The sequence below is a fragment of the Protobothrops mucrosquamatus genome, unplaced genomic scaffold, assembly GCF_001527695.2.
Source record: "Protobothrops mucrosquamatus isolate PMUCROS unplaced genomic scaffold, P.Mucros_1.0 scaffold8, whole genome shotgun sequence".
Taxonomy (NCBI): Eukaryota; Metazoa; Chordata; class Lepidosauria; order Squamata; family Viperidae; genus Protobothrops; species Protobothrops mucrosquamatus.
In genome coordinates, this window is record NW_015386395.1 from 3666632 (window position 1) to 3693713 (window position 27082).

The 27082-nt window shown below is 41.0% G+C and overlaps 1 protein-coding gene across 1 annotated transcript; it reads left to right on the top strand.

Annotated features, from left to right (window-relative positions):
• The first annotated feature begins 836 nt into the window (after positions 1-836).
• KREMEN2 (kringle containing transmembrane protein 2) lies at positions 837-25498 on the top strand. The gene is made up of 7 exons (XM_029283029.1): positions 837-1167; positions 2784-2908; positions 5120-5273; positions 14028-14360; positions 16210-16338; positions 20374-20446; positions 25042-25498. Exons 1-7 carry the CDS (start codon positions 837-839, stop codon positions 25337-25339), a joined length of 1443 nt encoding a protein of 480 aa, XP_029138862.1. The 3' UTR covers positions 25340-25498.
• The last annotated feature ends 1584 nt before the right edge of the window (positions 25499-27082 follow it).

The window sequence follows — 27082 nt, forward strand, 5'->3', positions numbered from 1 at the left end:
TATTTTAACTGACTGACTGAACCTTGTTGTATGGACAAGCCACTAATCTCTGACCAGAAGGCTTAGGTTTTTTAAATTTGCAAGCCCTTTGTTTTCTTGATTATGTAATTTGTATCTGTACATATATTTGTGTGTGTATATATGTGTCTCACCAGGAACTGGTTGCCTTCTAGATGTTGCTGAACTATAACTCCCAGAAGTCCCAGCAGCTATGGCCAATGGCTGGGAGTTAGAGTTTCAGCAATACCAGGAGAGCCACAAGTTTTTCATCCATGAAGAACTGTGGATTGTTTTCCTGGCAGGCTATCATAAGTTCCTTAGATGACCTTGAGCTGGTTACTATAGCTCAGTTTAACCAAGCTCTCTGGGTTGTTGTGAGGACAACTTTGTTTGTATGTAATAGCTTCCCGGGGGATAGCTGTGTTACTCTTCTGCGGCAAAATCAAAACAGACTCTTACGCCACTTCAAAGGCAGATATCTATAGTTTTTGCGCATCGCAGTTCAGTTTATCGAATGCATATGATAGAGAATTGCTGTGGTTCTCAGGAGAGAAAAGGAAAGGGGGATTGTTGATCAGAGATATGCCTTTGGTTGGAAGTGACCAAACACTTATGTTTCATCATAAAGCAGCAATCAAATATGACTTAGGTGTGAAGAGAAGGCATTGCTTGGCTGACTTTGCTAAGAGTTGGATCTGAGAAGTTGAAGAACATCCATGCAATCATCAAGAGTTGATGATTTGTCTCAAAATAGCCTTGTGTGACTTTGTTCTTCAGTGAATGGGGAGGAAATGCACGATAATAACCATCACCACCCCTATATAGAAAATTAAAAGATGCAGGAGAAAACATGGAGAAACCTGCCTCCTACCATTTCTCTTCCCTCTGATTACTCCCCAGAATTATCTGAATGTTTTATGGTGAATGGAGCTGATTATCGGGGATTGCAGAACAGAACTGCACCTGGATCCGCTGGGAAGCCTTGCCTCTACTGGAACCAGACACGAGAACATGCCTACAACACGGCCAAGTATCCCAATGGCGAGTGGGGGCTGGGCAGTCACAATTACTGCCGAAATCCGGACGGTGATGTACAGCCTTGGTGCTACATCTCAGAGAACGAAGAAGGGATCTACTGGAAGTATTGTGACATTCCAACCTGCCACAGTAAGTGTTGGACCTTGCACTAAAATTGGGGGAATCAGCCAGAGTTTAGCAAAAAAAAATAATTGGTCCCAATGATGGAGAATATTTATAGCTCAGGGTTGAAATGAGGGGTCCTTGGTACTCTCTGAGTTTGCTTGTTTCCTTGCAGACGTTTCATTACCCTGACTAGGTAACACCATCCGTGCTAGTAAGGAGTTCTTGAGTGCTTGAGAAGCCTGATTTAAAGACCTTTAAGATTTATATAAACTGACAGCAAATAGCAGTCCTTACTAGCATGGATGATGTTACTAAATAGGGTAATGAAACATCTGCAAGAAAAAAGCAATCTCAGAGAGCACCAAAGACCCCTCAAAGCTTGGTCCACTCTGTAGGAAAGTTAATAATTGGTGGACCTTCTCAGAAGTTGAACATCCTTTTCTCAATTGCTTGCTGGTTCTGCTTGGAGTCTCTAACCCAGCTTTTCCCAAATTGGTGTCCTATAAAGGCCAGAATGGGTAGAAATTATGGAAGTCCCATTCTTATAGTTCTCTGACACTGTGGTCCTACTGTTCTCCTTCAAACTGACAAGCAGATTCCATTCTGATCAATCACCAGCTCAGAAGAAAGATTTGCTTGCTTTGAAATTTATTTCAAAGGAGAAGAACATTTTAATGAAATTCTTATAGATGGAGTGTTGTGATTTGCCTTTATTATGGGAGACCAAGAGTTCTAGGTGAAAATCCAGTCTTAGTCTTTGCTTCAAAGGTAGTCCTCCAAAGGCAGGGGTGTTCCTTCTACTGTCCCTTTTCATATTTTGAAGTTTGGGCATCCAGGGCAACTTTGAAGTCAAAGAAACAAAATGCAGCTGTAGCACCCTTCTCAGTTTCAACAGGAATGTACTGTAAACCCAATACATCAAGAAGAGGTGTATTGGAATGCAATTTTCAAGCCTCAGAAAAATACAGAAAAACATGAACAGCTCTTACAGGGGAAAACACTTCAGAGAAAGTGCAAGGCAAAAGTTGGTATTAAATCTGTTGTACCTGAAGAGCAACAATTTTGAGACAACTGCCTCTGATGCCTTTCACTCAAAACAATATGGCAGTTTTACTCAACCTTGACAACTTAAAGATGGGTAGATTACAACTCCCAGAATTCCCCACATCTGGCTGCATACGGTCAGTTTGTATCACAAGTAGTCATCACTTGTTGACTGCCTTGTTTAGTGACTGCTTGAATTTATGAAAAACAGCTTTGCAACCAATGTTTACATTTTCAGCCGTACAGTGTCCCGTGGTTAAGTGATTGCCATTTGTGAGCTTCAAAATCAGCTTCAAAAACAAGCACAATTAATGGAGAATGCGAAAGTGAAACCCCAAGTCGCAATCATGTGATGTTTCACTTACTGACCATGGTGATTTGTGTAATGATGGAAGCAGAAGTGACATCAAAGGTCCAGCGCAGTCATGTGGCTTTTTTTGGCTTAGTGACTGTGGTGCTGAACTACAGAATTGCAAGTCCCAACTGTGGTTGGTAAATGAAGATTACTTGTAAAGTCCTACAGTTGTGCAGTGTTGCGATACCTTCCTGTATAAACATTCAAAATGTCTACCCTCATCCTCCATTGTTTCTTTCAGTGCCTGGCTATGTTGGGTGCTTCCTGGATTCTGGTACTCCCCCAACACTAAGTGGGAGCAGTGGCACCTCCACCAAGCTCACAGTGCAAGTTTGCCTCAGTTTCTGCCGCAAACGAGGCTATAAGGTACAGGAGGCCTTCACAGTCCATTGAAGAGGTTGCTTCAAATGGCAATCCCAACCTGGGTTTGTCTAGGTGTGTTAGAACTACATCTCCCAGAATTCCCAGATAACAGACTGGCTAGAAAATCTGGGCTGGACTAAGAATTCAGGAATTGAGTTCTTAAACAGACCGGATACAATTAGATGACATTGGTTGAGAAAAAGGGAGCTTTTTAGATTAATATAAAATAATAAATAAAAGCCAGGGAGTGATTCCACCCAGTTCCCACTTATTCTCCTCTCCAGCCTAGGGAAAAAACGCCAATGAAAAGGATTTCATTCTTTCTAACCTGCCACACTGGAGTTGTGTGATGCAACACTGGGCTTGTTTTTAATTTAAACATAGAATCCTGACACTGTTTCCAATACTGTATGCTTTTAGATTTGTCTTTCCTAATCTGACTGGGTCTGCAAAGCTTGAAAAGACTGATTTAAAGACCTTTAAGATTGGTATATATAAGGATAGGGGTCTTCAAACTTGGCTCTTTTATGACTTGTGGACTTCAATTCCCAGAATTCCTCAGCCAGGCATGCTGGCTGAGTAATTTTGGGAATTGAAGTCCACAAGTCATAAAAGGGTCAAGTTTGAAGACCCCTGTATAAGGATGTAGCCTGGTTCAAAGAGATACAAAGCAGTGCTCTGGCACAGCTAACAAATTTAGCCAGTATGGCATTGGAGACCATTAGGGGGTTCTGAATACAGAACTGATGAATTTATGTATTGATTTATTATTATTGATGAATAAAGAAATTTGGAACACAACCAAGTTTAGTGACTATTTCTCTGTCTGGGAACCAAAAAGCTGTCATTCCCTGAATAAAAATATTTGGTAGAGAAGCTCCATTTGTAATTTCAATCTCTTTTTCATTTGATCTCTTAGTGTCCCATTAAACTACAGATCCCATTAAGAACGGCTATGACCATTTTTTTTTTTTTTCTATTAATGGGTAACCTCATATTTCAAGAAAAACTGTTAAGGCAGCTATAGAGGTCCTGCTGGCCACTGATCCATGGTTATTAATAAAGAGATATCTGTTTAATATTGATATACGGACTGTTGATTTGCCAACTTTTCTGAACTGATCTTAACTATTGGGCCTTGAGCAGTTGCTGCTTGATTTGATGTGCAATAGTGCATATCTCCATGCCATAAAAAGCTTTCCTAATTGATTTGTTTGCTGATCACAGCACCATCAGCACTTTGCAGGTGACCAGCTCTCCACCCTTCATTTGTAATTCAAAGTACAACATCTAAACAGCAAATCAAATGATGACCTCAGAGTAAGGCAGAGCTAGTTCACACGAAAGGCCTGAATCTTGATTTTCTTCACTCGCTCTGGGCATGTGCCTTCACTGATCTACTTTTTCCCCTTATTTGGATTGGTCTTGCACCCTTTCTAGTCTTCTCTGACAACTGAGTAGACACATGTTATCCCCCTTCTCTATTTTCATCCCATCAGCCCAATTCTTGGCACCCCGTGAAACAGAGCTCAGCCATCAAACAGCATTTGTTTTGTCGTTCCAGGCTATCAGTTTTTATTAGCGCAACAAATGCACAGTTGTTACCCATTTGTCACACTTGGTTCAGACGGCTGCCCTCATGGTTATGCTTCTGTTCTGGAGATACTGAATTTAAAGATTTGTCTATTTTTTTAATATCTGGGAAAGCATTATTCAATCTGGTTACTTGATTATGTCACCTGTTTAAGCTTTCTCATTTGGAAATAGCAAGACTTTGGGGCTCTTGCAGGTAATTTTGGCTCTTTTCCTATAATCTTCCATATCTTTTATTTTATGGAAACATAAATCTGCTGTTATTACTCTGCATAATTGCTCCATAGAAAGTAAACCATTTCTTCTGGCCTTAAAGTGGACGACTAGCTCAACGGTTTACCATGCAAATACAATCTTCATAGTCTGTAAACCATGATTTATGGTCTAGCATATTGAGTGAACCCAACCAATTTGGCTTATTCAGTAAACCATGATTAAATCAAGCATGGCTTTCAGTCTACAAGTATATCATAGGAAGACTTGAATTTCCTTCAAGACTATTGCTTGTCCTATCCTTGTTTCCTTGTAAGATTTCACGTTTCATCTTCTTACCATAGCAATGCAGTTAAAGAGATGGGTCCATCTTAAATCTTCTCTTATTTTCTTCTGCCTCTTTGGAAGTTTGCTGGAGTAGAAGCTGGTTATGCCTGTTTCTGTGGCCATGAAGGAGATATCCGGCACAGCCAGCAAGTGAGTGCTGTGGAATGTGATCAAGTCTGCTTTGGCAAGTCCAGTGAACTGTGTGGAGGAGATGGCCGGATCGGCATATACAATGGTAAGTGTGAGAACTGGATCCATATCTTTGGTAAAGATGTACCTGGTACAACTAAATGCCTATAGATCAGGGGTAGGCAACCCAAAACACTCAAAGAGCCACTTGGACCCATTTCCCACCAAAAACAAAACACTGGGAGCCGCAAAACCCTTTTGATATCTAAAATGAAGCTAACACTGCATGTATCCTTTTTTATCTTTTATACACACACACACATACATATATCATAAAGGTAAAAAAGGATATATGCAGTGTTATCTTCATTTTAGATGTCAAAAGGGTCTCTCTGTCTCTCTCTCCCCCCCCCCTCTCTCTCTTTCCCCTCTCTCTCTCCCTCTCTCCGATCTTCTGCTCACCTGGCAAGCTGGTTTCAGGCTGTTCTCCAACAAGCTCAGGGGTAGGCAACCTCGGCTCTTTTATGACTCATGGACTTCAACTCCCAGAATTCCTGAGTCAGCATAGCTGGGCTAACTAGCTCTCTCCTGCCCTTCCTGCTTCCTGCAGAGACGCAGCAAAGGGAGGAGCTCCACCCAATAAGCTTTTTAGCTCATCGGAGAACACCGTGAGTCCACTCTCTTTTTTACACACAAACAAAAAAATACACACACAAACACAGAGAGAGAGAGAGAGAGAGAGAGAGAGAAGGGAAGTGCCTCTCTCTGTCTCTGTCTCTCTCTGCAAATGGCAGAGGAGGCTGGGAGCCACAGGGGAAGGCTCAAAGAGCCACATGCGGCTCTGGAGCCGCAGGTTGCCGACCTGTGCTATAGATGAAACTTCCTTCCTCTGCATATTACACGTTGAAGGCCATCCAGTGAAGTTGACGGGGTTTAGAAATAACTTCAATACACTTTTAGAAAGACAAAGGCAAGTCATCTTCTTATTCAAGGATTTGGAATCCAAGTCACCCTAAGTCAGGGGACCATAACCGCTGGGCTATGGCCCACTGCTGGGTCTTCAGCCGTTTGGAACTGGGCCGCAGAAGTGGCGGGTGAGCGCGCACACACATTGTTTGAGCAGCAGGTGAATGTGTGCATGTGCGCTCCATTTGCTCGAGCAGCAGGCAGGCTTGCCTGCTTGTGCAAATGGAGTTGTGTGTATGTGCTTGCCCGCCCCTTGTGTGGAACCATCCCCTCCCCTCCACCGATCCACAGAGCGGGAAAGATTGAGGGAACTCTGCCCTCATACTGAACTACCTTAGACTAGGGGTTTTTCAGAAGTTTCATATTGTTTATAACAGTATTTCTCAGCAGCTTGAAAATGTACAGATTTAGACTTCCAGAATTCCCCAGCCAGCATTTGGGAGTTGAAGAACTGAATCTTCAAACTGCCAAGGTTGAGAAACCCTGTTCTATGCACATACTGAGGCCATGTTGACGTATAAGGTCTGAGATTGTCATTGCCCCTCCCTGTGTCCCCATGATACTGTGAACTCTCTGTGAGGCTTTGAAAAGTGATCCAATTAACTGCTGGCTCATTTCATGCTCCAGAGAAAACATTTCTCCTTGTTTCACTTCCTAAATGCTGGAATTTCTTTCTTCTTCCCTTGCCACCATTCTATAGTTGCAGCATGCAAGGGCTGGACAGGATTTTTTTATTATTATTAAAAATTCTTCTCGTGAAAAGGAAAATGTGAAAAGGAAACAAGGAAGGTAGAAGATTGCCAGCTTGCTGCCTTTTCTTGGTCTCTTTCATTGGTCAGTTGGAGGAAGTGCCAGTCAGCTGACAGGACGGAAGGTGAAATCCTTGGTGAATCCATCACACTGGCATAAGAGAAGGTTTAAGTTGGACACTGGCATGAAAACACTGCGTACATTTGGAGGGGTAAATCAGCGACTATAGAGAAGAGGATAAAGTTCCATCAAAATTGAGTGGGATGGAATCCTGAGAAGAGACATTCATAGATTCAGAGGCATCTGAGGCAAGAGGGGTAGGCAGGGTGAAAAAAAATTGACAAAAACAGTGTCACGCTATCATGAAGCACTCTTTCGTGTGCCCTGTGTGACCTTGCACACACCTGCAAAAGGAGATGAGCTTGCCTTGTAGCAGGTGCAACTTTGTTTAAGATGACAGCCTCCAATCCTGCAGACTCTTCTGCGTAAAATGTGTTTTCTCTAGTGGAAACTGATGCTGCAGCGTAATAGCTTTTATACCTGGGATTAGAAAACTTCCAGTGCTAATGATGCAGGAATGTACTTGAGTTCATATTTTGCCATAGAGAGTAATAAATATTTGCAAGTTTCATTTGCAAGTGCCATAACCCTTATTATACAAATGGGAAGGCCATTTTAAGAACGAACTCTTGCATATTTTTTGGTATAGGAGAGAAGGATGTATTTACTCCCATCCTGCTAGTTTTATGTTCTCAACATCTGGAGTGTAGTTATTTATTTTAACTAGAGTTAGTTTTCAAGAACTTTGCTTTGTCTTCTTGTTTATTTAAGATGCAGTTGGGCTCTTTTCCTTCCGGAATTTGACTCTGACAAAGTCTGTTCGCAACTTAGTATTATTTCCATTTTAATTAGTTTTTAACAACCATAACAAGCTGGGATCTATAGAGGAGCTCCTTTCACATGTAAGGCAGTGCACTGACAGTTTTCCATAATTCAGTTGCAGCTTAGAAGGCACATGACAAACACAACAAGGCAGTGTTTGCTTTGTTTAGAATATGTGCATGAGATGCACACTGAGCAATTATGAGAGAAGTGGGAGGTGCAAAAAAAGGTTGTGTGTTTTTTATGACTAATAGCTCTGTAATTGCAAACTCCAACTTGGCCTTTTAAATCTGTTTTTCTCTTTTGAATTGTTGTTTGTTCCTTTAAATGTAATAGTTTTATTTTAAAAAGGAAAGGAAAAAGTTCTTCTAGCTGTATCTTCTTGAGGCTGTATGATTAGGAGTGCTACTATCTATAACTTCCAGAGTCCTTCCCTTATTCTGCTGTCAGTTTTATATCCTCACCCTAGTCCATTCAATTTCATGTGTCTTTGTCATTTTACTATGCTAACTAGACTAAGACATTTGAAATTGATTCCACTTTACCCCAAAATATCCTAAAAGTAAAATCAGTAGTACTGCTTTGAAATATCATGTGTTATATACAAATTTTTTGACCCCCCCCCAAAAAAAACCCCAACTAGCCAGAAGGGTGGGAGGAACAGTTTTGATTAAAAAATAAATAACAGGACAATTGGAGCCTTCTTTGCATGGTTCATCAAATTAAGCAGCCGAAAACACTAATATAGATAGCCTTTGATTTAAAACCACCATTGGGACCAGGATTTCTATTGCTCAGCAAGGCAGTTGTTAAGTGAGACATACTTGATTTTACGACCATTTTTGCCACGGTTGTAAGCAAAGCACAGCAGTTTTTAAATTAATCCAGCTTCCCCCATTAGCTTTTCATTTCAACTGAGAATGTCACAAATGGCAATTACATGACCTCAGGATAGTGCAACCATCATGAATACATGCCAGTTGCCAAGCACCTGAATTTTGATCACATGACTGTAGAGATGCTGGATGTTGCATATGCAAGGACTGGTCATAAGTCACTTTTTTCAGTGCCATTGTAACTTTGAACGGTTGCTAAATGAATGGTTGTAATTCAAGGACTACCTGTACCATATTTGAAGGTCTGTCTCAAGAGCTGGCATATATTGGCATAAATATTGGGGGAGGGAGAATCACATATTATTTGGTCAATCCCTTTGGCTGGTCATTGGGGACTCAGGAGTTGTTTACTATATAAATAGGAAAGGTAGCTTAAAATGATCCAGCTATTTCACAATCAGATTTGATTAGAATTAAATTAAATTAAATTAACTCCCCCTGGACAGTTGTCACCCATGCAACTAGACTGAGGAGAAATGAATGGCCAATTCTGAGGTGACATCCTAAAGAAGAGTAGATTTTCTTTAGCGTCATCATCTCTGACCATCTCATAATCTCTGACAGCATTCTGATTTTCACACAGATATACCTGTGACTACATGGGGGATTAAAAAGAGGCCCCAAAGGATGAGAGTGAGTAGAACATACCCTTGTCTAGCTTCTCCACAGTCAGACAATCTAGTTGTGCCTTCTTTGCAATGGCTGTGGATATTTAGCCATGTTTTATCTTGTTCTGCCAGCCTCTGAATTCAACAAGTCAACTGCCTGGGAGAGAATGGCTCCAGTTGTCAAGAGCTTTAGCTTTTGTGCACCTGGGAATCTTGGTCCTTACGAACATTTGTTAGTTCTAGGTAGCTCTGACTGAGCATGCTGGCTGAGGAATTCTGGGAGTTGTAGTCCACCACATCTAAAAGTTGCCAAGGTTGAGAAACACTGCTCTATACACCCAGTACCTAAGTGTCTTCCTAACCTAGAATCCACTGAACATCTTTTCCGCCTCCCAAATTCACTGAGCACCAACATGGGAACCCTTCAGGCATATAGCAGTCATGCCAGTCCAGCAATTGGAATCATGGCAATGTGTTCCCACAACTGATTTTTAGTGCTGGAGCTCTATGGAGGTTTGGCTGGACTGTTTTTCTGTACATGGAAACTTGCCTCTCCACCTGGCATTTGCTAGGATTTTTTTTTTCTTCCATTCAACCGCGTTTGATTCTCAGAGACTGTCTGGACAAGTCCCTATAGTTTTCTTGGCAAAAAAGTTTTCAGAAGTGATTTGCCATTGCCTTCTTCCTAGTTGGATTTGTGCTTAAGGTGGGATTAAAACTCATGGTCTCCCAGTTTCTATCCTGATGCCTTGACCACCATACCAAACTGGCTCTAGGATAGCCACCCTCAAATTAGCATCCTTTGTGTATTAAATCCCAGCTATCAGAGAACCTGGTTTGAGGCAGCATCTGGAAGGAGCGGCAAGAGGGGCAGATTGACAGAAGCAGGATGATGGTATCAAGATGTAAGGCCTACCTATTTTCTGATGGAAATTCAAGGCTCCATTGTAATATAAGTCAAGGACTGTCTGTGTTTGATCTTTTTTCCCTAGCCCAGGGGTAGGCAACCTTGGCTCTTTTATGACTCATGGACTTCAACTCCCAGAATTCCTGAGCCAGCATGGCTCAGCTTGGAAACCTCTCCCTTTCTCCTCAGCATGGCTGGCTCAGGAATTCTGGGAGTTGAAGTCCATGAGTCATAAAAGAGCCAAGATTGCCTACCCCTGCAGCCTAGCCTAAACCTTTGGGAGGCTGATCTAGTCCTGAATTTTCAGGACTGTTAACATCACACTTAACTAGAGCCTGGATGTTTTTCCTTTTTTTTTTCAGTATCCTCCCCTTTTTCTTGTAAGACTGTTTCTCAACTTGGGGAGGAGAATTGCATCCCACGTTGACTGCTTCTGCATGCCACCATTGGTATGTGTCCTCCTGGTTGAGAAACCTCGATCTAATGGATTTCACAACCTTATCAGCGAACCCAATCTTAATTCTCCTAGCAAGTTTCACCATACCTCAGAACTGCCCCACAACATTTTTCCACCTTCTTTAAGAAGTTTCCACAGAAGGGCAGGCATCACCCTACAATATTATGCTGACTTTGAGAATTTATATATGCAGAGGGAAAAAAGGATATAAAAGAAGCTTCCCCTAATACCAGTAATTTAGGGATGTTTTTACACAATGCCCAACAACAAAAGCACACAGTATGTATGGAAAACATGGAGGTAGGTTTAGAATTTGGATTCCCCCCCCCTTTCAGTTTGGGTCAGAGGCAAAGGAGAGTTTGTGGCTCCCGGAACTGCTGTAGCTCAGAGCACAGGTCAAGAATAAATGGTATTTTTTGTGCTCATTTTTTTGTTAACTTGAGGGATTGGCTTATGATATTCCTGCCTGTCCTCAGAGTTCCAGGGAAGGCCAACAATCTCAGGTGTGTTTCCAAATTTAATGGGGGTGGGAGGGTGGGATTGGGAAGTAGAATCGGTGCTCTGTGGAAGTTCTGTAAAATTGAGATAGTTTAATGAAGCACATGTACATCCCATCAAAGTGAGCTACTTAACTATGCAGAGTACTGTTTTATGCATATGATTCTTCAAAACAGCTGCAGTCCTGGGTTCCACCTCCCTCTTATCTCAGAGGTTTCACACAGAAATGGATGAGCTTATGAAGCATAATTGTTAAATCTCAGCCAGCTGCAAGATGTAAGAATATTGCTTGCATAGGAAAAGATCCAACTGTTCATGTAGGTGGATCTTAACTTTGGCCAGGTTATAACAACTCCGTGGTAGTTGGATGCAACGCTTAGTACTCCCTATTAATTGCCTTTAGCATTATGATGTGGGATGTAGTACTGTAGCTGTTGACAAGCTTGATTCAGATCTAAGTTCAGCCAAGCGCTTACTGCTCAGCCTTAGGCAAGTTGCTTAGGCATTCAGCTTTCACCAGCCCTCTATAATCATTAAGGTTATGCAGCAATCCAGGTTCAAAGGTCTACACTGAATTTGTAGCATATGTGGATGTGCACATAGCGTTTGTTGTGAACACCTTTTCCTGGAATTGTGTGAGTGAAATTGGGTATAAATCTAATAATAATAAGTAGGATATGTCAGGGTAAGAATATTGGTTATATACTAGCGGGAGGTGGGTTAAATTTAAAAATGGGAGGAACCCCTTTCTCCATTTTTATGAGAACTCAACTGGCTATCAAGATAGGTGTAGCAGTAATATGGAAGGCTGGAGATCTCAAGTCTTCTCTCCTAGGATACGCATATCCTGTCCTCGCCACCCACAAGCTCAGAGAACGAACCTTCACCCTCAATAGACCAATTTCACAAAAGATAAACAATAAAAGTTTACTGACAAGAAGTCAAGTTAGGATAATAGGTAGTCCTTGTTTAAAAACCATTCGTTCAACCATTCAGAATTATGATGGTGCCGAATGAGAAGGACTAGTTCGCAATTACAATGTCACAGCACTTCAGTCACATGATTGCTATTTGTGACCTTCACAGTTGACTTCCGACAAGCAAAGTCAATGGGGAAGCCAGCAGGAGGTCTCAAATGGTGATTATGTGACCACAGGGCATTGTAACCTTTGCAAGATTCATCAAACAGCAGAAACTGGGACTGCCCAGTTCATCTAATGACAGCAACTGGGACTGCCAGAGCTGCTGTCATAAGTCAGTGTGGTCATATGATGTTGCACTATACAACTGTGTCACTTAACAACAGTTTCGAATTCCAATTACTGTTGGTAAGTGAGGATTAACTGTGTACAAACAAACCTCTATTTACTATAAAAAAAACTATTTCTTCAATCAAAAAAGAAAAATTTGCTGAGTAAAGTTCTGTGCTCTCCAGTAGACAAAGCAGAAAGGGCCAAGAGACTAGTTCACTTTTTCTCCAGAAACTCAAGCTCCAGAAGAAGATTCCACTGTACCTCCATAGCAGTAACCAAAGATTGTCTGAAAGAGAGTCATCTGTGAGTTTTTATAGATGATGGTAGAATCAACTTTGGGTCTTCCTGGTTCTAATCTAATTAGACATTTTTGGTTGATCAAAATCCTTTAATATTAATTAGTTTAAGAGATATTGTCTGAAATCACAAATTATGTTAAATCATTATGTGGATTTCTCTCTAAACATATTTGGAAGGTCAGAAAGTGTTTATGGTTTGATGCAGAATCACATAAAAAACTAATGCTGAATTATCCAAATTTGAAAATAAAGAATAGGATCTTCTTTTTGAACGTCTGGGCCAAACAAAGGATAAACTCCTTAAGTCAGTTGAATTTTAGTAGTTGTTTTAAATATTCTGAGAGATTGTATTCTGCATATGATTTACCCATAACATCTGTTTGGCGGTATATATCATTGAAACATGTACTGACAAAACAGCACAATCCAGACGCTTTTAGCAGGCTTAGAAGTATCTGGAGTCTTGAGATGCTTAAGAGATGCAGCACTTAAAGTGAACCAAACAATTCAATTTTATATGGGATTTAAAAAATAAAAGGAAGACTAGCTTTAATTACATATATGTACTGTGGAATGAAGAATTGAAATATCCAATTTTGGAAAAATCAAAGGGTGCACCTTTTTAAAAAAAATCGTAAACATACTTATTATTATTTTGAAGAACTTAAGAAATTCAATAGAATGTATTATATTTTATATCTACTGGACTTCTCAAGTAACGTTTAAAAAAGGTTGGACATTAGATTTTTTGTACTGGCATTATAAATATTTTTTAACATCATCTTTGAAAGAAATGGAATGTAAGTGAGATATTGTATTCCTAAAACAGGGAATTTGGTCTTTTACGAAGAGGTTTGGCTATACCCTAAACCTAAACTTTGGTAAAGAGGATGATCTTATATAATTTGAATAAAGCGTACTTTCCCGATATTAAGGAATATCTGTTATCTATTTTTGAAATCTTTTTATTCCAAAAATAAGAAATTGAAGCAATATGTCTCTATACGGTCTACATTTAATGATAAAACTTGAGGACTGAAATAATCTCATACTAATATGAAATGGATATTACATGCATTTGGATCTTTTTAAATTAACTCTTTTTATTTTCTGTTCAGTTACATTTTGTTTATTTTCATCATTAAACAACAGAGTTTTTGTGACTGAATAGCCATTAAGCATCCTTTTATGTTGATGTTGTAGTTCTTTGTATTTCAGTATTTTATCATTTTTTAAATTTAAAAATATCTAAATTTCATAACCTGAAGATGAGCTCAGTTCATCAGAGGCTTTTCCTTTAATATTGATTGCAATTCTGTTCTGATTTTTCTCTTCCCATTCCAGTCTCCATGGGGGCCTGTCAGGGGAACTTCAGTGATCTGTCTGGAGTGATCTACTCTCCGCAGTTCCCAGATGACTATGAGGCCAACAGCAACTGCAGCTGGATCCTTTACCCTGCAGGCTGTGATTCTATAGAGCTCAGCTTCCGGATCTTTGATGTGCGTGATCCAAACGACCGCCTGGAGGTCCGGGATGGACACAGCAATCTCTTACTGGCCCAGTTTGATGGGCGCCGAAGGCCGGGCGCACCTCTGCTGTTCCCCACGGACTGTCTTTCCCTTTTCTTCCAATCAGACCAGTTCCTGCAAGCCCAAGGCTTTGCCATCTTGTATCGAGGTAGGCACTGAACTTTGGCTTCCTGGATGATGCTGCCACCTGACTAAAATGCTAGAGGAAAGTTATATGATGATGTTCCATAGGAGTGCTTTCTCTTTTCCCCTCCCCTTCTTTCTCCCAAGTGGCCCTGCTTTCAGAGGGGTACAGGGGAGACCATCTTAGCAAGATGAATGAAGTCAACTTTTTGGGCAATGTAACCACAGATGCCTTTGACCTGCAAGGCAGTGGATAAACACATGTACTGGTGACATCTTGCCCTTGCACTCTGAGCTCTAATTAGTAGATCCTAGATCCACATGTGTTAGGAGTACAGATGGTTCCGTCTTGGAACATCTTTCAGGATTCCTTGAGAAACTCCAGAAATCTATTACCCAAACATTGCTATCTGGCCAAACTTCTTGAATATGAAAAAATGCTTCTTCCCATATCAATCAATCAATCAATCAATCAATCAGAATAGCTCTGGAAGGGACCTTGGAGGTCTTCTATCCAACCCACTGCTCAAAAAGGAGACCCTATACCATTTTAGACAGGTGCCTGTCCAATCTCTTCTTAAAAGCCTCCATGATAAAGCACCCACAACTTCCAAAGGCAAGCTGTTCCGCTGGTTAATTGTTCTCAAAGGCAAGCTGTTCCGCTGGTTAATTGTTAGGAAGTTTCTCCTTAATTCCAGGTTGCTTCTCTCCTTGATTAGTTTCCATCCATTGTTTCTTGTCTTGCTTTCTGGTGCTTTAGAAAATAAGTTGACCCATTCTTCTTCGTGGCAGCCTCTCAAACACTGGAATACTGCTATCATGTCACCCTATCCTTCTTTTCTTTAAACTAGCCCTACCCAGTTCCTACAACTGTTCATGTGTTTTAGTCTCCCGGCCTTTAATCATCCTAGATGCTATTTTCTGCACTTTTTCTAAAGTCTCAACATCTTTTTTGTAATGTTCCAATTTTTTTAAATTACATTTTTAATTACATTTCTTTTTACATTTAATTAATTTTTTTGTAATATCCCCAAAGGGTTAATTGTCGGCCAGTTTCTATTGACATCCCTTTGAATCTTTCTGTAGTCCCAGATCAGTAATCTGTCTGTGACACCAGGGTTCTTTTTAACAGAGATGGCCAGAGCTGATTTTGCAAGGCTGGGAGGCACAATTGTCTCAGGCTTTCACAAAGTATGGTTCGGTCTTTGAAATGATTGATTGGAACAGTATTTTTATTCTGGTAATGTTAAGATGTAACTGTACATATTCATATTTATAGAGTCACTAATTTCAAAGGGGACTAGAAACTAAATTGATATATTTTGCATTGAGAAGAAAAGAAGGTCAGATGGACATTTTGCTGTTGAGCTTCTCAAAATTTTAAAGGCACCTTGATCTGGCTCCTTTTGCAGTGAAGTTTTTGCTTGGTTGGCTGATTTAAATTCTTGTATTTTATCCAACCTTTCTCTAAAGCAGCGGTCCACAACTTCCACTAATTGAAAAATGGGTCTCTCTATGGGGAAGACTCTAAGGGTTCAAAGGAGATGCTAATGAGCTGTATTTGTTGCATTTATTGCATCTGTGCAACTTGCCCTTACTACAGCTCTCATCATGGCTACACACACATGCACATAGACAGACAAACAGACAATGCAATAATCCATGGTAACGACAGGCTAAATTTCATTAATAAATTATTGTTCTCACTAGGCCATGATTACATTCAGAATCAGTGTATGTTCATGTCAAATCAATGTAGCAAAACTGGTGAGACTGGTGTTACTGTTTAACATATCAGGAAAGCCTGAGATTTTGATGAGAAGTTAAGCTGAAAATCCACTGTAAAATCCTTCATGATTCTGATTTCCTTCCAGGACTGAAAGCTTCCTCGGTCAACTTGCGGACCCTTCCAGGTGATGGATCCCGTCTGACCCCTACCTCTTCCGATTGGCTGAATTCAACCTGGACCTACAGTGCCAATGACTCTGCCATTGGGGTAGGAGGTAAAGGATTAAACTGCGGGGGGGGGGATATTATACTATGAAGCTGTTATATATTATAGCAGGGGTTTTCAAACCTGGCCCTTTTTTGAGTTGTGGACTTCAACTCCCAGAATTCCTCAGCCAGGCACGCTGGCTGAGGAATTCTGGGAGTTGAAGTCCACAAGTGATAAAAGGGCCAAGTTTGAAGACCCTTGTGTATATAGCTTGACTGGCTTTAGGCAAAATAGATTCTTTGACACTGTAGTTTTGCACTGGACAAGGAACCCTTGGAGCCATTCTAGTTATGTCTGCCAAGAAAACCAGGGTGCCATTAAATTTACAATATTTCAAAGAGTGCAATTCGAAGTTAGAGAATACATTTGCAAGATGAAATGTACTTAATTCTTTTTCCTATCTATTTCTTTCTTCTGAATCTAGGATGAGTCAACTCATATGCATAATAGATGAGGCATACGAAGGTTTAATCCACTTTTTTGCATTTTTAAATCCTTCCAGACTTGGAAAAGGGGTTTCAATCCCATCTTTGGTAATAGTATATAGGCGTGGTTTATATATATACCTCCCCTATCCTTCAGGAGCAGAAAGAAATCTAAGGGTCATCCAGAGCTAAAAATGTTGTCTATCCATCTTCTTCCTGTCATAATTTTATTTTTATTTAAAAGCAAGATAAAATACAAAATTCAAAAAAAAATCCAAAAAAGGACAAAAAAACACAATACAATAAAGATATTTAAAAAGTGCATAAAAAAGAACGGGAAAAACCCCCAGCACATGTATACATATTAACCCCTCGTTTACTGAATACTGATTAATACATCCTATCCATCTTCTAAGTCAGTATTTCTCAATCTCAGCAACTTGAGACTTCAATGTCTAGAATTCCCCAGACAACAGCACTGGCTGGAGAATTCTGGGAGTTGAAGTCTATACATCTACAAGTTGCTGAGATTGAGAAATACTGTTCTAAGCAGTCTTTCAGCATTTTCCCCCACAGGGATGATGTTTGAATAACATAATATCAGAGTTGGAAGGGACCTTGGAGGTCATCGAGTCCAACCCCCTGCTCAGGCAGGAAACCCTACACCATTTCAGACAAACGGCTGTCAAGTCTCTTTTTAAAAACTTCTAATGTCGGAGCATTCACAACTTTTGGAGGCAAGTCGTTCCACTGATTAATTGTTCTAACTGTCAGGAAGTTTCTCCTTAGTTCTAGGTTGCTTCTCTCCTTGATTAGTTTCCATCCATTGCTTCTTGTCCTGCCCTCAGGTGCTTTGGAGAATAGCTTGACCCTCTCTTCTTTGTGGCAGCCCCTGAGATATTGGAACACTGCTATCATGTCATCCCTAGTTCTTCATTAAACCAGACGTACCTAATTCCAGCAACCATTTTGGGTATAACCATTTTCAAGAGTAATAATTTGGAATGGAGATGGATGGAAAGCAGATCCAGCAGCCCCCCCCCTCCATTTATTCTTTGCAGAATTTCTCTTTCCCATAAATAGTTCCTGGCTTAAACAAAGAAACAGAAACACACTGGGGTGCACTAAAATATATTCCAAAAACATCTAAAACATATTTTTCAAATGGATAAGAGGAACATTTGAGGAATGGGATCTTTTCACATTTCTATACAAACTATTCCTCCTTCTGCCGATTATGAATTGAAGCCAGGCTATCCATTCCCTCATCACCACACATTTGCAATGTGTATTTATCGAAATGAGTTCACTTAGGTAATCCTCAACTTAACGACCAGTTGCTTAGCAACTGTTTGAAGTTACAATAGATACCAGAGGGGGGGCTACTTATGACCCAGATTCAAACTTCTGTCAATTGCTCCCCCCATGGTCATGTGACCCGACTTTGTGTGCTCAGCAACCGGGTTGCATTTATGGTGTTTGCAGTGTCCTGTGATTGTACAACTGCGATTTACAATAGTTTTGCCAAACCCCAGCATTTACCTTTGATTTTTGGCCAAACTGCACCCATGGTGAACTATTGGGTCACTAAATGACCCCGGTGCTTGCTCAGTGACTACAGAAAAAAAAAAGGTCATAAAATCGGGTCAGTTTTGTGATAGATCCTATAACCGTCACGACTTATGACCATGATGGGTAGCTTCCTTATGGTCATAAGTCAAGGACTGCCTGTAAAGAAATATTTAAAAGAAAATATGTAATTGTGTATTTAAATATCTAGTGCTCTGTAAAATGAGATGCAAAATAAACAAAAAAAGGGATATAGTCATTGTAAACAGGTTAATAGTATTATGGAGAAGAAACAGATTGATGTGCAGCTCAGCTTTTCCTCTCCAGATGTGTTAGCACAGCAACTCTCATAATTCTGAGACGGAAGAATGAAACTGGGGCATCACAGTCTTGCAATGGACCACCACAACAGTTAGTTTCTCATCCTTGGCAACCTGAAAATGTGTGGACTTCAACTCCCAGAACTCCCCAGCCCCAATTCTGGGAGCTGAATTCTACACATCTTCAAGTTGCCAAGATTCAGAAAGATTGGAGTAGAAGTTATCGCTTCCTTTTATTCTGATTTTTCTTTTGTTTTATTTTATTTCTATTCTGCCTTTATTATTTTTACATATAGCTCAGGCAAACATATTCAACACACCTTCCTCATTTCCCCCCCCCCCACAACAACAACCTTGTTAGGTAGGTTGGGCTGAGAGAGAGTGACAGGCCCAAAGTTACCCAGCTGGCTTTCCTGGCTAAAGTGAAAATCACGATTTCCCGCTTCCTAGCTTTGTGCTTTAACCACTGGACCAAACTGGCTCTCTTTGTATTTTATATACATACCGTATATATACTTTATATACATATTATGTATATAATGTCAGTCTCTTTGTACTCCAAATTGGGTGAATGAACACATCCAAGATCCTAGCAGACAACCCCTTATCTAGCACAAGACTTCGACTCTAATGCCTAGGAAAAATAACAAAAGCAAGATAAATCAGAACTCTGTGCAAAAAACCAGGGCACGGTGATGCACACAGAATACAAAACTAGCAATATTGTAGATATATGCTTATTTGTCACATCTTTTTTCTGCTGCCCTTATGGGAATGGAAAAATGGTTTGGAAAACTCTTTTTTTGGCTTCTGTTCAGCCTCTGCCTTACCTGACTTCAGTTTTACTAAGTGTTGCTCTGCCAGTTTCCTATCTGTCTGTTAAACCAGAGGGACTAAGAAGAGCACTCCAAGCCGAAGCCAAAATTTCTCAGCTTGGCATAAACTTCCATGATGCAGTCAAAGAAGAATGGAATGCATGCTGTCAATAGAAAGGGCCTTCCTTTGGCTACGTTTCTTGTTGGCTTCTGTTCATGCAAACCTGTTTGTGTGTGTTTGTGTGTGTGTGTGTGTATTATACATACCATACACAGAAGTATACAAGGTCACCCAGTGGTGGGATTCAGCCCTTTGCACCAGTTCAGCAGAAACACTAGCTAATTTTTTGTTGCCCAGGCCCAGAATAAACTTCCAGAAGCAGCATCCAGACAGAACCGGTTGTTCACATATTTGAATCCAACCACTGGGGTCACCTCTATGTTCATGGCGAGTATCTCCACTTCTGAGGTTTGTGCCATGTTCTTAAGAACATTGACATCTTGCTCATCAGGCTGTCTGGAACTTTATATAATTAGTTGCCATCTTCTAGCCTTCTGTCTCCTCCAGAGTAATCAGGTTGCTTTGCTGCTCTGCATTACCCCACCCCATCTGGAAGAGGTTGGTATTATTCAGTATATTAAATATGGCACCACCTAGTGGCAGAGGCTTTGCAATTACAGATAGGCTGACGGGGGCTTTAAAGACGTCCCAGTTAGGCCAAAGTGAACCTGGTTTGGACTTGTGGGATCGCTTCTTAATTTTTTTTTAGTGGCAGGCAATTAGGGCACTTGAATTCCAACACATTTGGAGGGCACCAGGTTGAAGAAGGCTGTGGTGTTTAGCAGGCTGTTTGATTAATGGTTCAACATTTGTTGAACACCCATTGATTTCTTCTGTTCTTTTGTGACACAGCTTGGGTGATGTATACGGCCACAGGGACCTTCATCTTAGCCATCATCATTGTCTCATACCATTTGCGCAAGAGGTAGGTTCAAGCTGACTGGGAGATGTTGTGTAATTTCTTGTTCCAGTTTCTTGGAGGAATGGAAAGGATCCCTGCTGGGAGCAAGGGGTGGTGGCTTCCCTTCCTGTTTTGCAGGGTGAAAGAGAATGGATTTGGGGAGGAAATAAGTTAAGGCCCAGAGATTGAAAAGAAGGGGTGTGGAGGCTGTATGGGTACAGGCAAACTTCCTGAGCCCCATGAAACAAAAGTTGTCATCAAGCACAGACAAGCAATATAGGTAGTCCTCGACTTACGACCACAACTACAATCAGAACTTTCATCATTAAGTGAGATGGTTGTTAAATGAGTCGTGCCTGATTTTATGACCTTTTTGCTGCGGTTGTTAAGTGAATCACAAGGTCGTTAAGCAAATATGACTTCCTTTATTGACTTTGCTTATCTGAAGCTCCTTGGGAAGGTTGCAAATGACACCGGGATGCTGCAGCCTTTGTAAATATATGCCTGTTGCAAGCCCTTAGATTTTGATCATGTCACCGTGGAGAGACTGTGACAATTGTAAGTGTGAGGACCAGTCATAAGTCAGCACCGTTGTAACTCTGAATGATCATTAAAGGAATAAGTGGAGGACTACTTGTAAAGACTAGTCAATTAAGTCATTCATAGAGAAGAAAGAGAGAGAACAATACAAAATAACTGTTAGCAACAGGGGCACCTTCAGGGATCGTGAAGGTCCATTTTTGTGATCAGAAATGGGTGATCAAGTGTATAGGAAAATTTAGGCATCCAAAGTTTGCGTATAGATTTGATTTGATTTTTGATTTTGATTTTATTAGATTTCTACCCCGCCCTTCTCCTTGCGGACTCAGGGCGGCTTACAGCCCGTTAAAAACAAGTAAACAAATACAAAAAACATACCACATTTTAAAATCAATTAAAATAAAATATTGCAATAGGCCAATTAGTATCCTTTAAAACCAATAGAAAACTAATTAAAAGTAATACTTAGGCCANGTCTGGCTGACGGCACCCTGAGGAGACCCTCTCTGTGGGAGCGTATCGGCCGGTGGGAGGTAATCTGAGGCAGCAGGCGGTCCCGAAGGTAACCAGGTCCGATGCCATGGAGCGCTTTAAAGATGATAGTCAACACCTTGAAGCGCACCCGGAAGGCCACCGGCAGCCAGTGCAGCTCGCGCAGCAGCGGCGTTACATGATGCCACTGTCCATCAAGAAAGTTGTTTCATACAGATGAAAGAAAGGGGTAGTGCATCAGTGACCCTCCCAGGTACTGCTGAACTACAATTCCTAATACTCAGATAGCATGGCCAGTGCTTATAGGTGTCACTCAGCAACATTTGAAGGGCCGCATATTCCATATTGCAATTTTAAAAGAAAGATTAAGCACTACACTGCACTAAAATAATAATGTGTAGATACCAAAAGTCAGCAAATACACTGGATTTTGCCCCATTAGTCACCCTGGGAAATGTATTTGTGCAATATATTCATGAAATTTACTGTGGAATCTGACTGATACTGTCACTATAGTAATAATAAGCCTAAATGTAATATTTCCAGAACAAGCGTTTTAGTGGCACAACCATTTTGCCTCATTCATGGAATTTTAGGCATGTAGACACTGTTGCTTTTTTTTTGTAGTCTTCAAATATTTTCTCACCTCTGATTGTGCCTACCTAAAACAAACAAAATGCAATAAAAGCCTTGCTAAGGAGTAAAGGACTAAATACGAGGTAGTCCTCAAGTTACAACCACAACTGAGCCAAAATTTCTGTTGCTAAGCCAGGCAGTTTTAAGTGAGTTTTGCCCCATTTTACGAACTCTTTTTGCCAGTTGGTAAGTGAATCCTACAGTCATTAAGCAAATCTGCTCCCCTTACCCATTGACTTTGCTTATCAGAAGCTGGCTGGGAAGGTTACAGTGGTGATCACGTGACCCCCCATCCTAGATAATGCATCTGTAAATGCATACTAGTTGCCAAGTGCACAAATTCTGATCACATGACCATGGGGATGCTGCAACGGTCATAATAAGTGTGAAAAACGGTCAAATCACTTTTTTTCCAGTGCCAATATAACTTCGAATGGTCACTAAACAAATGGTTATAAGTCAAGGACTACCTGTAACTGCATGATATACTTGATTGACGGAATTTGGAACCCTCAGTTTAGAATGCTTTATCAACTACAGCAGGAATGTGGAAATAATTGGCTTCACTGATTTAATTTAGCTTCATATGAATTGGGTCCATTATCCTCCTCATCCTGGTATATATTGGCCTGATGGAAGTGGTAGTCCAAGTACTATGAGGAGGCCTATGTTAAAGTTTGAATGCTATGCCTCTAATGATGGGCAACCAATATAGTTCCAGGACCTTTCCCCATTGCTGGATTAAAGTGCTGCCTACCTGTTTTTTCCCTGAGTCACCACAGAGGGGAAAAGTAATTAAGGGAATGGCCCTGAGGGGGCAGTAAATGTTGGCCAACATTTACTGTCCCCCGAGGGCCATTCCCTCAACTATTTTTGCTACCGTACTATCTGGGTTGCCTCTGTCCAAAGCCACTGCTGAATGGCCTTGTTTTGATTTGTGAAAGAGGCAATTGCTACAGGCAATTGCCTCATTCACAAATACTATTCAAATACTCCATTTGAATATGTGACCAGGGGACTGGGAAATCATCTAGCAAAAGATGGTGGGTGCAGCCATGCAATCGAACTCCATCCCTTTGTACACATATGTGGCATTGATGAATGTATGAAAGTGGGGAAGCTTTGATTGTGAGGAGCTTTGGTGGCACAGGGGTTAGAATGCAGTATTGCAGGCTAATTCACCTCACAGCCAGGAGTTCGATCCTGACTGGCTCAAGGTTGACTCATCCTTCCATCCTTCCGAGGTTGATAAAATGAGGACCCAGATTATTGGGGGCAATAGGCTGACTCTGTAAACCGCTTAGAGAGAGCTACAAAGCACTATGAAGTGGCATATAAGTCTAAGTGCTATTTCTAAGTGCTACTGCGAGGCCATCTTGCCTCTTTTGGCCCTGCACTATAGAAGCTGTGTGTAAAATTTGGCTTGTCTTCTGTAGGCTGGTACTTCTACTCCACTCCCAAATTAAAATAATGTAAAATAAATGAACAAATAAATGAATGAGTGAGTGAAAGACATCAGGACAAAAATAGTCTCAGGGACGGAACCGCAGGTAGCGATGTCCCATAGAGAAAAGATCTGACAGACTAATTGTTGAGCAATTTCCAGAAGAGAAGAGAATGATTAAAATTGACAAATGCAGGGAAACTAGCAAATAAGCACCAGCAGCCCAATTCAGCCTCCTTCCTTCTTCTCTGCATGAAGAAAAGCAAGACTTCTACCTGCTAAAATAAAGGCAAGTTTCAAAATACAGCTAAAACAGGGAGGGATAAACATATCCCCACCTTCTTTTTTCCTAGAAAATACTGGAAGGTGGCTCTCCTCCATTTTCAAGATCAGCCACAGATAGGGCTCCAGGAAGTAATGCTCAAGCAGGAGACCCTATACCATTTCAATCAAATGGTTATCCAATCTCTTCTTAAAAGCCTCCAGTGTTCGAGCACCCACAACTTCTGGAGGCAACTTCCATTTGTTAATTATTCTCAGTGTCAGGAAATTTCTCCTTAATTCTAGCTTGGATCTCCCTTAACAGAATAACAGAATAACAGTGTTGAAAGGGACCTTGGAGGTCTTCTAGTCCAATCCCTTGCTCAACCATTCCAGAGAAATGGTTGTCCAATCTCTTCTTAAAAACCTCCAATGTTGTAGTACCCATAACCTCTGGAAGCAAGTTGTTCCACTGATTAATTGTTCTCACTGTCACCACAAGCACCTCTTTGGCTCCTGGTGAATAAAAGAAGACCCACCTATCCTAGAGATGACCCAACAAGTGATATCTCCTCTCCCCAGGCCTAAGTTATAGCCAAACTCATTTAGTTCAAGGAATTAAGCATTAATGAGGAAGACTAAGCATTAAAGGATGAGATAAAGGATGACAAATGATCAGAAGGGAGGAGGCATACCATCATCTCTCCAAACTCTCCAATCACATCAGCAACATATCAATTGACCTTATCTCCAAGATAATGGATGACCCAAAACTATCAATTTTACACATTTTGAAGGCATGGTAGAATCATTTTGGTTTATAGGGAAAAAAATAGCTAAAGGCAATTTAGAAAGACACAGGTAGTCCTTATTTAGCTACCACAATTGGAACCCACAATTCAGTTGTTAAGTGAAGTGATCTCTGAAATTACGACTGTGCTTATAATCTTACTTGAGCTCTTCTTGGCTTTTAAGACCTGCAAAGGTAAAAAATGCAAAGACTGGTGCCAAAGTTATTTTCTTCTTCACCATTGCAACCGTGAATGGCTGCTAAACAAGATAGTTGTTAAACAAATCTACTTGTATCACCAATCACCTGGGAAGGTGATGAAAACAGATGTTCCCAGAGCACGATTGTGCTCTTGTCAAGTACAGTGAGGGGGGTTGGGCATGATTGCATGGCTACTGCTGATGTCTTGCTATCAGAGTTAGCTGGCCATGTCACCTATTTCTCCCTCTTTTCCAGGACCTGCCTTTTTGTACAAAAGAAGACGGGGAATTCTTTAGTCCCATTCTCCTTCAAAGGGCCACGGAACCGCTGCCAGTGTCTTGGGGGTGAGGCCTGGACTGTAGCCTACCGACATACTCGTGTGGTGATCTGCACGACTCGTGGGGCCCCCCATCACCGTCCCCTGCACAATGGGGGTGGAGTTGCCGGAGGAGACGACGAGACCTCCTCCGATTGCTCGTGCCTATGCCACAGCTATGAGAACCTTTCTTCCACCAATCAGTCCTCTCTCAAATCTCTCATCTCCACCATCTGAGGAGCTCAGATCCTGCAGTTTGTGACTTTTACTGCCACACAGTTAAAGCGGACCTTCCTCGGTTCATTAGGGACAAAAAGACTGGAGCCTTACAATGTTTAACCACTCAAGACCTGCGGCAGTGGCTCTATAATATAATGGAAGTTGAAGCTTTTAGGCTGAGAACCACATTCCAGAAAGCCAAAGGTCACTTTCTAGCAAGGCTCCATAACAATATCCCCCCTACATCACAGCTTTCTTTGGGGCAGGAAAAGCCTGAGGGAGTGGAGACGTTCTCACCATGTCTCCTTGCGGAAGACATGTCAGCCTAATTTAATCTCAAAGCAGCTTTTATGGCCCTGGAATTTTGTAAAAAGGTCCTGTTGGACAAAGAGGACTGGTAGAAATCCCCATCATACTAGAAATATTCCTGTGGCATTATGGGAAAATATAAGTCTGTAACAAGGCACCTGTTCCTTATAACTGATGGAAGGAGGAAAACTTTGGAAGGAATGTACGCCTGGATATAGTAAGCTTGATGAATTTTTGGACACTGACTAGGGAAAACCGGTTCTCTTGTTGGTTGTAACATTGGTGAGGCATTTAGCTGCAAACACCCTGAAGACTTCGAGACCCACCCACGGAAACATTATTTACTTGGCTTCAGGGAATTTTGTAGACACACCAAAGAATGAGGAAAAGGGAAACTACAGTAGCTGTCCTGTGTTCCACAGATACAGGATAGATTTTGGAACTCTAAGCCTTCATTAAATTATTTTTGAACTGGCAAGGATGCTTCTGTGTCATCAGCTCTGTTGGGCTGTGATTCAGAGCTTGACAGATTTTCTGCTTTCCTGGACTGAGTAGGAGATACACTGGATTGTCCATTTTTCATTGAACATGACTCATTTCTCTGAGTGTTTTGTCATTAGCAGTGGGGAACCAAGAGATCTTGAATAAAAGGACAGGTTCTGGAAGAAAGTGAAGAACATTGGTATTTACCTTTACTTTCGATAATCCTGTTTCAGATTCCTGGTTTCCTACTGGACCTGCAGTGTGTTTGGGGTGAGGTGTGGTGGGGTTGTCCCTAAGGCCCCATGTGTCCTGCAGCTGTAGCCAAGTCTTGGATGGGTATGCATCCATGCTGTTCTTTTTTGAAAAAGGGGTACAGAATATAGGGTAGCAACCAAAATTCTTAGGAGCTTTGAGCAATTCCCAAATAAGTTTTTTTTTTTACAACGTTGAAATAAATTTCATGAGGAGGAAAAGGTGCGCAAGACAGGCAATAACTGTATAAAATTAGGCAGAATGGATAATCACCAATAGTAGAACATGAGTACATGCAGTGAAGCTGAACTGATAGAGGAAATATCAGAGTTCTTCATGTCACATAGTAAATCCTAACTAATGGGACAGAATCTGCTCCATACAAATAGTGTGTTGTTTTACTGAATTCTAGACTACATTGGTGATGATGAGTCTGTTAGCAGATCCTTGTGCCAAATTCTTTCAGTATTCCTTCCCTAGTCATAATGGTTGCCAGCACAGAATTGTTTAAAAGAAGGGGACAGAGTAACCTCCTACTGTTTGGAGTACCCAATAGCATCTGGTTAGCCACAATGTGAAACAGAATCCAGGGCAACTATGCAGTGTGTTTCAAAGTTGGAAACTTTTAAGATGAGTAGATTTCAACTCCCATGCCGGCTAGGGGATTCTGGGAGTTGAAGCCCACATATCCTAAAGCTGCCAAGTTTGTAAATCCGA

What these genes read in the sequence shown, in the direction of transcription:
- KREMEN2 (XM_029283029.1), top strand. Translation starts at nt 837, where the DNA reads ATGCAGGAGAAAACATGGAGAAACCTGCCTCCTACCATTTCTCTTCCC. An exon ending in GCCGCAAACGAGGCTATAAG is followed by an intron (nt 2,909 to 5,119) that starts GTACAGGAGGCC and finishes CCTCTTTGGAAG; the next exon opens with TTTGCTGGAGTAGAAGCTGG. An exon ending in TCATACCATTTGCGCAAGAG is followed by an intron (nt 20,447 to 25,041) that starts GTAGGTTCAAGC and finishes CCTCTTTTCCAG; the next exon opens with GACCTGCCTTTTTGTACAAA.